Source organism: Biomphalaria glabrata, chromosome 9 (assembly GCF_947242115.1).
Source record: "Biomphalaria glabrata chromosome 9, xgBioGlab47.1, whole genome shotgun sequence".
Classification (NCBI taxonomy): domain Eukaryota; kingdom Metazoa; phylum Mollusca; class Gastropoda; family Planorbidae; genus Biomphalaria; species Biomphalaria glabrata.
The window spans coordinates 8,768,544-8,783,876 of NC_074719.1; the positions used below are offsets into that span (position 1 = coordinate 8,768,544).

At 30.9% G+C, this 15,333-nt stretch overlaps 1 protein-coding gene across 11 annotated transcripts in view; it reads left to right on the top strand.

Moving 5' to 3' along the window:
• LOC106064651 (zinc finger protein 227-like) overlaps positions 1-14,863 on the top strand; it is a 139,227-nt gene extending 124,364 nt beyond the window's left edge. For 5 of the 11 annotated variants that reach the window (XM_056041381.1, XM_056041375.1, XM_056041379.1 and 2 more), the window contains 3 exons: positions 5,733-6,020; positions 7,403-7,588; positions 12,821-14,863. In XM_056041381.1, the coding sequence (XP_055897356.1) occupies positions 5,790-6,020; positions 7,403-7,588; positions 12,821-14,554 (2,151 nt within the window). In that variant the 5' untranslated portion in view covers positions 5,733-5,789 and the 3' untranslated portion in view covers positions 14,555-14,863. Of the gene's footprint in view, positions 1-1,046; positions 1,196-1,227; positions 1,537-5,732; positions 6,021-7,402; positions 7,589-12,820 lie in introns of those variants that run through there. The other 6 variants (XM_056041383.1, XM_056041384.1, XM_056041382.1 and 3 more) reach the window with 5 other exon arrangements.
• The last annotated feature ends 470 nt before the right edge of the window (positions 14,864-15,333 follow it).

A 15,333-nucleotide genomic window follows, 5' to 3' on the forward strand; every position in this document is an offset into this window, starting at 1 on the left:
AAGCAGCTTTTATTTCATTTGCCATTTCATTTCTTTCTCATCTGTCCACTCTCAATTAATTAATCCATAATAATTTCCCCAAATCTTTTTCTCAATAAACAAAATGAAAATTTGTGTTTGGCTCATCTCTCTTTAAGTGCAAAGGTAATGAAAGTTGTTGCCATTGACTTTTGTCTTACCATCTAAAAAAAGCCATTTTTGCATTTGGTGCTTTTCATGATAATAAATTAAGAAACTTTAGATTCTTTCAGCTCAAGCATTATGTGGTGAAGCATATTCATTTTGTACCCACTGATGGGTATGATATATCCCTTAGTAATGAGAAAACTGTCTCATTAGTATGTCCAGTGTAGACTGAGTATGATTTAAAAATTGAGTGGAGTTTACTAATAGTAGAGATATCATGGTTTAATAATTAATTAGAGGACAACCAAAAGCATTCATCAGAGAGTTAAATAGCAACTCTGGCGAATCTAGCAATTTTTAATGGAATGTAAAGGGTCCTTGATATCTTTCACCTAAATATGAAAAAAATATCATAGTATTGGCTTTAAAATTTAATTAAATTTATTATATTTTTCTATTAAACAATAATAGCTATATACAATTTTTAATTTTAAAAATCTCATAATTATTATTATAAAATATAATAATAATAGTAGTAGTCAAATAATTATAATAACTTATCTAGAGTAGTTGATCATTATGTGATGAAAACAAAGATTAAATTCTATGAATATTACTAGTGGTACAAACTAAGATAACTAAGAATTTTGTTTTAAATTATACAGAACTACCTTAATGGATTACATCAAATCATATACTGTATTGAATTGGAATAATAAGAAAAATATTTAACCTCATGTAAAAATAATTAATTTTATAATTTATTATTATTATATTATAAACACAAGTATAGTTTAAGTAAGTAACTAAGAGACTAAGTAAAGTGTAAAGTAACTACTATATAAGACTATTTAACTAGTGACAGTGTTTTTAAAAAGAAATTATTTCAATCATAGATTTCTATAAATAGGGGGCCGATTGAGAAAGATTTAAATGTGAACTGACAGTGATGGATGTATATATGTTCCATGGATAAAAATTTTTCTGCCAACTCTGTCCTAAAATATAGTGTTCAGTGCTGAAAATGTCAACTATCGATAATTGGTCACAAATTTTAGTGAATTGAGTGGTAAGTCGTTTTTTTTAAATTGAATAAGTTGGTCGAGAATACGGTTCTGACTTATTAATTACGCATTTTTAAGCAAATGCCTAAATGCATCTTTTTTAAAAAGTTTGGCTAGTGGACTAATTCAATTGAAAAACATAAAAACAAAAATATGCAGTCATTTGATCTTCAAACAAACAAAAAGAAGCCAACACTGTCAGTGTCACTGGAGTAATCGAGATGAGAACCCCTGGCCCCTGGTCTAGATCGAGACTCAAGTTAAAAGTTAACTTTAATAGGTCACGGTGTAGTAGACTCAACTCCCACTCTCCTTACTACTAGGTAACTAGAAATAACTAGATCTAGTAAGTAGTAATGCTAAGTAAATAAGAGAAACCTGATTTAGCGTTTCTAGTGTCGTAAACTAATACCCTAATATTATAATTATATACTTACTACAGAACTACAGATCATACACTAACTATATTCTATATTGTGACTATACTATATACAGTTACAGCAAGTTACAGCATCATCATACCCTACTTTACACTGTCTTATAAATATAGTAGTTACTTTACACTTTACTTAGTCTCTTAGTCTTAGTTACTTACTTAAACTAGCCAGGAAAACCACTGACTTGGCAGAATTTAAGTCATTGGTTAATATGCATGACTAAATGCATGACGCGTAGGACATAATCATCTTCTTTTTTGAAGTAACGTCTGTATTATATAAGATAAGATAACTATACTTGTGTTTATAATATAATAATAATAAATTATGAATTAATAATACCAGGACTAGTCCTATATAATATAGTTTATATAGATCTATATTATATATTATATACTAAGACTAAGGCTATATTATAATAATACTCAGATTATACTGTAACTTACAGTGAGTGTAACTAGTCTGTATCTAGTATTTTAGATCTTGTACTACTAGACTTAGTCATCTTAGTCTACTTTCTCTAGACCTTGAGTCTAATTTCTAGATCTAGTCTACAAGAGATGTATTGACTATGTAAATATAATAACCCACAATGAATGAGCTACACGAAGTGCCTACCCTAACCAGGGGCGGACTGGGTATCAAAATCGGCCTGGGCATTACCATATAAACTGGCCCATAAATAGTGACAAATGAATTGCATATCTTATCATGGGCGTAGCAAGGATTTTTTCAGTGGGGGTAACAATAGATTTGCTTTAGTTTTTGTTTTGGAGGGATAGGATAACCACAAAACCCCTTTTGGCTACGCTTAGGAAATTCAGTGACTAGTTTGCTTAAATTGGTTGTACTTTGACATTAAGTAATTTTTTTTCAGACAATGAGATCTGAGGCAAGTGATGATTTGAACCCCTCTCCCTCCATGTTATAGGTGTAAGCCTAATTCTCTTCAAAATGTATACATTTTGTTAACACATCGAAAACTGGATGAATGCTTGTCTAGGATTACATATAATGTATTTTATTTCTTGTACATTGTATGTATGTAGTCTGAAAACTATATAAAAACAATACAATAGCAGCCTTAATGAGTTTGAAAATTTTTGGTATTATAGAATTCAGACGATTTCTTTAAAAAGAAGATAGTTACATCCAACGCATTTTATGTGTCAATCTAGTAACGATAGTTACATCCAACGCATATTATGTGTCAATCTAGTCATGCATGTTGATCTGTGACTTAAAATATGCTAAGTCATAGGTTTTCTTTGCTGACTTAGGCAACCCATTCCATTAAACGATAAGAGTATGCAGAACGGTTAGAGGGGCACAAGTACATTCTCAAAAACATGAATTCTATATGAATATATCATGACCCATTATTTAAAATATAAACATATAAATCTCCTTTCATTAAATATTGGATGTAACAGCACTTTAGGCCTATAAATTATTATAATTTTTAAAAACATTTCCATCATTAATGACTTCATACTATGCATATTAGCATAAGTGTATAATTAATTAAAATAGTAAAAAAATGATTTAAATCTAGTTTTTTTGTTTTTTTTTTATTAAATAATATTTTTTTGTAAGCTTTAAGTGTAGGATTTTTAGATTTGTGTTATAAAAAAAATAAATAAAAAGAAAACTTACTTTTTCTGTACAAATTTTAGAAAGAACTCTATATCCATATTGAGTTGTGAATAATTTGGGTGGTATGCAGTTTTGCGGCTGTGTGTGTGTTACAGTTAACTCTTATTAAGTATTGTTCAAGAGCTTCTTCTTCTTCTTTCTCGTTCTCATTCTTATGTTGGAGCGTTCAGATGACTAGACCAATATATGAGATGAACTGCGCAGTGGTTTCCAAATAAGGGAACTCTCCATATAGTTTTCTTTCTATTGGGATGTTTTGGGACCAGTGTCTTATGCAGGCCTCATGGTTAAGAGAACAGTTTTGAAGGATATGTTGTCTTATTCTGTTGTGTCCTGTCCTAAGTCATAAGATAAGACGTTGATCTTGTCGGGACAGCTTTTAATAGGCATCACCTTTCTTGTGATGACAGCTTGTCCATTTCTCATTTATTTTTAGTTTCATTAATTTAACGGATAGATGAAATGTTTAATTGTGAGTTTGTTTTTCCACTCATGGTGAGTGCGACAGCCTTCTCATTTTCTACTAGTTCTATATGTGCTGGTATCCATTGTATCCTTTAAAGAGATAATTGTCACCCCTATTTTTTTTCTGCGCTATATCAATGTTTTCTAACTTAACCCCTCTCATCCCTCTTTTTCATTAACTGACAATGGAACCATCAAAAGACAGGGGAGAGAAGGAACAAAAACTAATGGGTGTGCCATCAAACGTTATTCCGACCAGCAAAATGATTAGGCCAAACACAACCTCGAAGACATGAAAGCCATATTGAAGTTATGCTGCTCATGCATAGCAAAAAGTATGGTGTAACGTTTTGCAAATGATAATACATAGGCTACAGAGTATAGTGTAAATTTTTGATATTCTTGTTAAATTTCAAACAAAAACATAAAAGCATGTTAAGGCATCTGTGTCTAGCTTCCGGCCATTTTTGTTTTAAAGTTGTCTGCATCGAAATTTTTTTTCTTCTTTGGTCGCGATCAGACCGGCCCACTTGGTACAGGCCCACCGGGCATTTGCCCATATAGCCATTCTGCCCCTGACCCCATCAGAAGTCAACAAATCCATATTCAACATGACTGCCAGCAAAGCCTCTGAATGCAATGGCAATGGTATCCTCACTGCCCAGATTTTCTAAAACAGTGCAAAACCACAACAAGCCAACCTCTGTACTACACGAACTGATCTGCAAATGTTGGCAAGAGGGTCCTAAATTTCATTTAAGCTTTTTTGAGCATTGAGAGTTATATAACCATTTTTCTGTTCTCCTTGCATTTGCTTTCTACCCCACTTCAAAATGTTTTCTGATCTTGGTTTTGTTACACACACCATGTTAGATGCTTTCTAAACATCCATTTCATTTGTTTCAAGGTAATTTGAAAGAGGTTTGGTAAGTTCAAAGACATGTAAGAAAACAAATGCTATTGTAAAGTATCTTTGAATGCTATATTTTGATATTGAGTCTGCTTTTGATACGCTATTCTTTTCAAATTTGTCAAGCACTAGAATTTAATACTGATTTAGAGAGATGATTGTTTGTTTTAGAGCAATGCCGCATCTTTGGACCACCATTGTTTTTCTCCTTTTGTATTTAATAGTTATCAGTTTAAAGTACCTTTCTTTACATTTACACATACATCCATAATTTTGTATGAATCTCTTAGGAAAGCAGCAATGTCATTCAATAATCTAAAGAGTGACATTCTTATTTTTTATTATTGAATTATAACGCTTCTTGTTTCTGTTACCTCCTAGTTCAGGATGTGTGCCTTGCACCACTCAGACAATTACTGTGTTGACACTTCTGATAACCTTGGTGAAAATTTGTTATATTTTCCTAATCGTCTCCCCTATTTATTTTTTCCTGCATTACATCAATGTTTCTAATCTAACTTATCTGTCTCATTCCTCTCTTTTTTCAGTAACATTGCTAATGAGCCAATTAAATTGGGGGAGGCAGGGTTTATAGTGCTCCTAAAATCTCTCTCATTCATCTTTTTTTTCAGTAACATTGTTAATAAATCCATTAAAAGACAGGAAGGAGCAAAAACAAATGGAAGTGCCATCAAAGGTCCATGCCAGCCAGTAAAATGACTAGGCCAAACACAAACTCAAAGACATTAAAGAAGTGTTGAAGTCCATGCCACTAGTAGATAGCAAAAAAAAACAGTCTAATGCTTTTGCAAACATTATGTTTAGTGTAAAGCGTTACATTTTAAAGAATGTTTTTGTTAAATCTCAAGTGAAATTATTTAAATAAATAAATAAATTACAAGTTCTCTGGCATCTGTTTCATGCTGCTATCATTTTTTTTTAAGTTGACTGCATTGATAAATAATAATTTTTTTTTTGCGTCCTGACCGGCCCATTGATACCCCCCAATCCGCACCTGTATTTAATTGTTTTTAAAATATTATTTATTACATTTACGTTTATCTTTATTTACAGAAAAATTAAATTTGTTCTAAATCAAGACAAAAGAAAAAGTAAAGTACCCAAAGCAAGATGGCTGATATAGAACATGAGTCCAGTCTTGACCTGGGCAATGTAATAAAACATGAGAAGAAAGAAAGTCTTAATGAAATATGTTTGATAAAACAGTCATGTGAACTACAAGACATGAAATTGTCACATATAAAAATTGAAAAGACTGAAGGAGATGAAGTAACTTCTTCTATGCAGCCATTTGAAAACTACTGCCATGGTCAAATTTATAATGTAATCCCGGGACATCAGGTATTTTTTTTTCTAGTATATTATAGTAGGTAATACATATAATAAAATATTTAATTCTGTTCATACTAGTATATAAGATCTAGAAAGACGCACAATGAGTAAAAATAACAAAAAGCTAGAGTGAAATGTGTATTACATACAGAGAAATCTTACAGTGTTCATTTATCATCCATACTAGGCAGTCCTTTCATTAATCTCATATTTCATTGGTTTGTATTTTAGTGTTAATTTACAAAGATAGAAAGCAATCAAAGTCATACATTTTCAATAATAAGTGAATATATAGTTCTAATACTATTGTTATAAGATTATTTTAAGTGGGAACACAACAATTTGTTCACCGACAAATCGTTCTCAACATTTCATTCACACAACAATTCATTCACAAGACTATTCGTTCACCAAACATATTCTCACAGGCAACTTGCTCACAGTTGGTTCACGATAAATGGCCCACTGACAATTAGTTCACCAACAAATTGTTCATAGACAAATCATTTTCTGGATAATAACATATTGTTAATATCTTATATTTTCGTCGGGTTAGGGTTAGGGTTGCCTGTTGACTTCATTGATTTCAAATAGGATTAGATGTAGACATCTAGATCTATTATAAGATCTAGATCTAATAGGCCCAATCGCCATCTATATCTAACTAATAACTAATCATTACTAATGCTTTAAAAGCGAAGTGTTATAGAGATCCACTTCTTGTAAACAACTTGTATCAGCATGAAAAAGAGTCATATTAGGAAGTCTCAATATGCAGTTTTATTGCTAAAAATTCTCCTCTAAGCATTGCTCTTCCTCTGGTTGTTCTTGCTTGTCTTGCTTAAGAACTCAGCAGAGATTCAGCAGCTTTCTCTCAATAGCTTTTCAAAGCATTCCTTGGCAGACTTCATGTACAAAGTTTAATAAAAAGTTTCTCCTGAACGAAATTGAATAATCAGTGAAAGAAACAGAGGTGTAGCTAATACTTTTGAAGTATTTCCAAAACTCAAGCATGTTTTGATTTTCAAACGCATTCACTCTTTATAGTTGTTTGAGAGAGAAGTTGGTACACTACCAGAAAATCAGTTATCTATTATAGATTGATAGACCCAGAAATGAAGCATCTGCAAAAAGCTTTCTCCTCTCATCTATATGTACAAACAATAGTGCCTTGCATGCATTTTTGTGCATATGTGCAGTAAAGCTTATGCAGTGTAATTATAATGTAATACAACATTATTTAAAGAAAATATTAAATAAAATGATTCTACTTAATTTTAAAAAATTTAGCAACTTTTTTAAGTTGCAGTGACAGGCCATTTTAAAAAACAAAAAATTTTTCAAAGTCTGTTCCCATCACAGTTTATAAATAAATATTATTTGTCTTACAGGCAGATGTTCTAAAGCAGGAGATAAAAATGTCTTGTACTACTGAAAGTGATGACCCATTGTCCTTATCATCAAGACTACTGGCTATGTCAAAGAAGGCAGACAGAAACTTTTATCCAGTGCCCATCATTTTGCCAAACTTAAAACTGACTGGACACATACCTCTTTCAGAACTGCCATTGAGTGAGGTGAAAGAGTGTTTGTTTTTTTTAATCTTTAGGGCGTTTCTTAGTTCACCCAGATCTAATACATACATTACCATAGTAGGGGAAAATTAAAGAGTTTGTTTGTTATGCTGGCTATATGACACCCTTGTTAACCATAAGCCGCAGAAAACCTTAACATCTTCAGCTCTAAATCACAAGGTCGGAAAGGTGACCCTTTAATTTAAAGAAATTCCCTTAATTTATAACAATGAAGTCATCTATAAAAGTTAGCTTAAAAGTTTTTTTTTAGTTGCTTTCTTTTTTTTTTTAACTGAACAAAATTACTATTAATTCTGTGTTGCATAAGTATACTGTAGTAAAGGAAAAAAGGTTTTATTATACATTCTTTTTTTTCTAAATTATCAAAACTTCTAGCACCAAAATAACTAAAATGTATGGATGAATTTAGAAACTTATGAACCCCACAAAGTAACTAAACTGTATGTATGAATTAAAATAAAACCCCACAAAATAGCAACTGTATACATAAATTTAGAAACAAACAAGTTTAAAAAGAGAGTTTGTGTTACACAAACTCAGAGGCGGCCCCCGTCGAAGTCGGATCCCTGTCGGATCTGCATATTCACAAATAATATTCAAGAGGTGATTTAATTTTGATGGTCAAAAGTAGGCCTAATAATGTTTCAAAGATTCAATTACCGTAAATTTAAATTAAATAAAAAATAGTAGATTAGTTTTAGTATATTATAACATTGCAATATAGATCAAAACGTTTGGAAATGAAAATCAACACTTTTTTTTTTACACTTTAAGTTTAGAAATTGAAATTCTACATCTTAATCTAGTCTATTTTAGTCTAAACTAGATCTAGAAATTCTAGATCTAAAATCTAGATCTAGTTTTAAAAATCTAGATTAGATCTAAATCAAGATATCATTCCTTTTTTAAACGCGAGTCACATAACGAGGCTCAAAAACATTGCTATACCGAGTTCTTTTTTCATTTCATTTGAAGAATTAATTCCATATAACGTCAGAGGAAAAAAAAACACTACGTCACACGGCCTAGCTAGACTAAAAATCGCATTCATCAATAGGAGCCATTTATCGAGTGTTCATAGACTTTGGTGCACCGAGTGCGTTCTTTAAGCATTTCATTTAAAGAATTCATTCCATATGACGTCAAAGGAAAAAAACCACTACGTCACACGGCCTAGCTAGACTAAAAATCCCCTTCATCAATACGAGCCATTTATCGAGTGTTCATAGACATTGGTGCACCGAGTGCGTTCTTTTAGCATTTCATTTAAAGAATTCATTCCATATGACGTCAAAGGAAAAAAAAAACACTACGTCACACAGCTTAGTTAGACTAAAATATGTTTTCATCAATACGAGCAATGTTTTGAGGGTTAACAGACATTGGTGCACAGAGTGCGTTCTTTTAGCATTACATTTAAAGAGTCCATTCATATGACATCGTGGGAAAAAAATTCCATTACCTCACAATAGGGTAGTAGTACCGGTACCATAAAAAAAATATCTTTATTTACACGAGATATTTAACGAGGGTTCATAGACATTGGTGCACTGAGTTCTAATAGAATTTATTTAAAGAGGATCAAAGCCACATTGTTTTTGCATTTTGTCTGTCAATCGGTCTGTCCGTCATCTTGATATAAAAAAAAAACAACTAAAAGTTATTAAAAATTGATTAACCTTTATTTTACGTTTCAAAACATCGCAATAAATTTTAGGTATGAACAAAATTGAAAAGTTTATATAATAGATTGTTCTGGATGTTTGTATAAATAGTAAAAGAAAAAGAGAATTTCAGATAAATGTAATACCGTTAATTAAATTTTTTGGATGGTCTCGTATAAAAATTAGATGTACTACAGCCATGTGGAGAGATTTTCATACCTTACTTTGGTGTTTGGATTCTGTTTTCCTTAAAAATCGGAACATAATATTAAAGATAATTAGATTTTTTAATGTTTTAGGTAGAAAGTTAAATGTACTGTAAGAGAGAAGTGAGTTAAAATATTTTTCATAAAAATCCGTAAAAACATTATTTCGTAAATGAGAAGATTATTTGTTTATTAATTATAAGAGGGAGTTCAAACAATTATTTGGCGTTAGTAGATTTTTAAATAAATTTGGAAATTTCTGGCGACGATTTGTAAGAAACAAAATCCGGAACATTCTTTATCGATTACAAAACTTCTATGTTATGTTTCAGCAAGAAAATTAAGTCTAAAAAGTAATTTTCAGTTATCAATTCTAGTAAATTACTTTTTTTTTAAAGCCCTGAACAACCTATTGTCGATATTTTAAAAATTTGTTTAAAGATGAAAATACGGAACAATTTGATATTGATAACCAAATTATAGTGACGCATTGTCAAATAATATAAGTGTAATTATTAGTAAATTATGCGATTTCAAACAATCATTAGGCATAATTCATGTTTTATAAAACAATATCCGGAACATTTTTACACTTAATGAAATATAAGTCAGTATAGAGATTTTGATTTAGCATTAATATGCAACATAAGCATGGAAATTGAATGTAATATAAGTTAGAAGAGCAAACAAACATTTGTTGGCGTTGATTAGTTTTGCAAAAAAAAATCCGTAACAATCAATTTTAGATACTTAAAACTATTGAGATGTTATGGGAGGAACATTAAAGGGTAAATCAGATTTTCAATAGCTTTTAGAGTTCTAGTTTTTTAAATCTAATTGTGACGGACAGACCGACCAACAGACAAAATGCACAAAAATAAGCTTCTTTTATTCGGATGGGGGCACTAAACAAAAAATAAATAAAATCTGATTTTTTAAAAAAGTTTAAGGAATTGGTTTAGCACCTGATCATGTTGCGACGTTACGCTACTGCACGAAAATCGCTGTATAAAAAGTCCATTTTAAAAAATGTGCGTGATATTTACATACAAAGTGCATTATAAGCCTTTATAAACAAACAGAAATGTTTTCTTTTAATTTTAGCAGCTAGTTGACCAGAAAAAACGTCTTTAACTATTATTTATATTTGTTGTAAACATTTCCTGTACATTTTTAAAATATATTTGACTTAGTGATACTGAAAATACACAAAAATTGTCCATCTTTGTTAGCATATTGTAACATTGCCTCCCTTACATTTACGTAATTGTTTTAGAATTGGTGTATTTTTATGAAAAAATCGCTTGCATAATTAATTTTATAAATTAAACGGTTTGCTTTTAGAAAACCAAAAGTAGCCGTTGCACCTAAACTTTTCAAGCCGGATTTAATGATGAAATAATATTTTTCATATCTCTTCTAGTTTTCGAGATCTGAGTGTGACAGATGGACCGACAGACAGACGGACATTTTGCACAAACCTAATAGCGGCTTTTTCCCCTTACGGGGGCCGCTAAAAAAAAACAAAATAACTTAACTGTAAATATAAGAATAAAAAAAAACACAAAACTAAACTGTATATATGAATTTAGAAATAAAAATAACACATAATAAATAACTATATCAGGGGTGGACTGGCTATCTGGGCAAACGGGCAAATGTCCGGTGGGCCGGTGAAGTCTCTACCAAAGAAAAAAAAATGTTTTTCAATGCAGACAACTTAAAAGAAACTGACAGCAGCAAGACACAGATGGCCAAACACATTTTCTTTTTTTTTTTTTTTTATTATTATTACAATTAATTTTGTTTTAAATTCAACAAGAATATCAATTTACACTATACACTGTACGTATTATCATTTGCAAAACATTAGATCGTACTTTTTGCTATGCACAAGTGGCATGGACTTCAACATGCTTTCATGTTTTCGAGGTTGTATTTAGCCTAATTATTTTGCTGGTCGGCATGGACGTTTGATGGCACACCCATTTGTTTTTTATCCTTCCCTCGTCTGACTTTTGATGGTCCCGTTAACAGTTAACGAAAAAGAGGGATGAGAAAGGATATGTTAGGAAACAGCAAAGAAAATAAGGGTTACAAAGAGATTTTTAACAATATTTGATAGAAATCAACTTTAACACACACACAGCCGCGAAATAGCAAACTACACAACTTATTCACAGCTCAATGTGGGTATAGAAATCTACTTTCTGCGATTTGTAAAGATAAACTAAGTTTTCTTTTTGTTTATTTTAATAACATAGATATAAAAATACTAAGACTTACACAAAAAATTATTATTTAATAAAAAAAAATTAAAAAATATAGATCTAAATAATTATAATTAATGCCAACTTATTCTTAGTATGAAATTATTGATGATGGAAATTCTAATAATAATTTATATAGCGCTGTCACATTCGATATTTAATGAAAGGAGGTTTATATTTATGTTTTAAATAATGGGTCCTGATACATTCATATACAATTCGCGTTTTTGATAATGTACTAGGACGAAATAAGAGCTTTTCACATTAATTAAGTGCCTCTCTAACTGTTCTGCATACTCTTATGAAATGGGTTGCATGAGTCAGTCAGGAAAACCAATGACTTAGCATATTTAAGTCACAGATTAACAAGTATGACTAGATTGACACATGAAATTATAGTTACCATTTTCTACCAGTCGATGGACTCCATTAATTGAGTGCAGTGAATAGCAGATTTGTTTTTTAAATTCTTTAGTGGAAGAGTAGCTGGCTAATTGCACTGTAGATACCTCAGAATATTTTTTGTAAAGCTTAAAATAACAGAAATAATGATTTGATCAGGACACGCTGGAGGAGCTCACAGTGCTCCCCCAGACTTCCTAGCTGTCATTGGCTGTGAGTATTGTCTTTCCACTAATTAAAGGAAGAGAGTATTCTAAGGTAGAAAAAAAAGTTTAAAAGAATGAAAGGTCAGAATGTAATGAAGATTAATTACATACACACTCACAGATTTGCAATAATACTACTTGGAAGTTTTATCTGATTAGACACCCATAACAGAGAGTAAATTTAAATCTAGGTAATGATTTTGTTTCCATTAACATATCATAAATAATCTTAAGATTCACACTTGGGTGCTCACAAATTTTTTATCTGCTTAAAAAAATTGTGATTACGGCTTTTAGTCTCGGATTGCAGTCTGCAAAATCAGTATTCTCCTTCTAGTTAATGGCTGTTTAAAAAACAGGTTTAAACAGCTTTTACCCATTCTGTGTATAAGTGGCTGTTTTCTTTAAAACTAATATAATGTTAAATTTTGCATATTCAAATTTTTTTATTTTTTTTTTCCAATAGATAAAAAACATGAGGCAAGAAGAAGAAATGACTTCAACAAATGTATTTCTAAATGCAATGCATGATCATATGGAACCAAGCCTATCCAATGAAATTGTTTCAGATAAGATCAAGAAATCTACTTGCACAAATAATCATCAAATAAATAAACTTTTCACTTGCCAAATTTGTCAAAAAAGGTTTTCTAGCTCTAAAATATTACAAAATCATGAGTTGATTCATGCTGGTGAAAAAACAAGTAAATGTCAAATATGTCACAAAGATTTTTCTTCATCTAGTTATTTGAAACAACACCTACTGATTCATACTGGTGAACAACCATTTAAATGTGACACTTGTGGAAAAGGATTATCTTATTTTTCATCTTTGAAACAACATCTACTAGTTCATACTGGTGAAAAACCATTTAAATGTCAAATATGTCAGAAAGGATTTTCTAGGTCTAGTCATTGTAAACAACACCTACTGGTTCATACTGGTGAAAAACCATTTAAATGTCAAATATGTCAGAAAGGTTTTTCTACCTCTTTTAATCTGAAAGCACACCAACCAGTTCATACTGGTGAAAAACCATTTAAATGTCAAATATGTCAGAAAGGTTTTTCTACCTCTTCTCATCTGAAAGCACACCAACCAGTTCATACTGATGAAAAACCATTTAAATGTCAAATATGTCTGAAAGGTTTTTCTAACTCTACTAAGTTGAAACAACACCTACTGAATCATGCTGGTGAAAAACCATTTAATTGTCAAATATGTCAGAAAGGATTTTCTAGGTCTACTCATTTTAAACAACATCAACTTGTTCATACTGGTAAAAAAACATTTAAATGTCAAATATGTCAGAAAGGTTTTTCTACCTCTTCTTATCTGAAAGCACACCAACCAGTTCATACTGGTGAAAAAACATTTAAATGTCAAATATGTCAGAAAGGTTTTTCTACCTCTTCTCATCTGAAAGCACACCAACCATTTCATACTGGTGAAAAACCATTTAAATGTCAAATATGTCAAAAAGGATTTTCTTACACTAGTAATATGAAACAACACCTACTGATTCATACTGGTGAACAACCATTTAAATGTGCCACATGTGGAAAAGGATTATATAATTTCTCATTATTGAAACAACATCTACTAGTTCATACTGGTGAAAAACCATTTAAATGTCAAATATGTAAGAAAGGTTTTTTTATGTCTCGTTATTTCAAACAACACCAACTGGTTCATACTGGTGAAAAACCATTTAAATGTCAAATATGTCAGAAAGGTTTTTCTACCTTTTCTAATTTGAAAGCACACCAACCAGTTCATACTGATGAAAAACCATTTAAATGTCAAATATGTCAAAAAGGATTTCCTAACTCTACTCAGTTGAAAAAACACCAACTAACTCATACTGGTGAAAAACCATTTAAATGTCAAATATGTCAGAACGGATTTTCTAGGTCTAGTAGTTTGAAACGACACCAACTTGTTCATACTAGCGAAAAACCATTTGAATGTCAAATATGTCAGAAAGGATTTTCTAGGTATAGTTATTTGAAAGAACACCAACTGATTCATACTGGTGAACAACCATTTAAATGTCAAATATGTCAGAACGGATTTTCTAGATCTAGTAGTTTGACACGACACCTACTTGTTCATACTCGTGAAAAAAACATTGAAATCAGTGGTTCACAAACTTTTTTGTCTCATAGACCCCCTGTCATGTTTTCTAGTTTTTGGTAGACCCCCTGTTAACTTAGAAGTTTTTGCAAATTCATCAACATTTTTAAAAAGTAATTACTATTTGTAGTAAGCTGAGAAGTGAAAAAGTAATTTAAAGCTACATATTAAGTTATAGAGATCTATCATTTTTATTGACGAAATTCAAATTTAAACTAATTAAAATAAAAATTAATTATAATCATTGCTGGAAATGTTGTTGATTGTTCTTTGCAGGTTTATTATCCATACAAATGATATTATATTTCATATAGGAATTTGTTGTTCTATGAAGTAGTTATTCAAACATTAAATATTTATTAATTTGCCTAATGTGTATCATTGTTAAAGTTTTTGCAAAGAGCTTATTGCTCCTATAATTGTTGATGTTTCATGTGTGGATCAAATATTGAGTCAGTAGAACTGTTTTCATTAACAGCAGAAGGGTCGAAGGTGAGTAACTGGCTCCTTAAGCAGTAAGCTTCAAGCAGGAAGGTCACATTAACCTTGGCTTGCTTCACACTGAAAACTGAATTAAAAACTCACTGCCTTGCAACTATACCCAAACATGGTAAATGTTTTCTGTGTCACCCCAATATTTCTAATGACAGATTTCATGTTTTACATAATTGCTATTGCAATGGATTGTTTGCATTAGAAATGTTAAATCTTTTGAAACAAAGCTTTCCAATTTCTACAAGCAAGCTAAAGAAAGCATATTTTGTTGTTTTCCTTTTCTGAAAGGTGAAACTATTTCTAGTGAACTGATTAAAAGTACAACACTTATTATTAATTGTGCAATT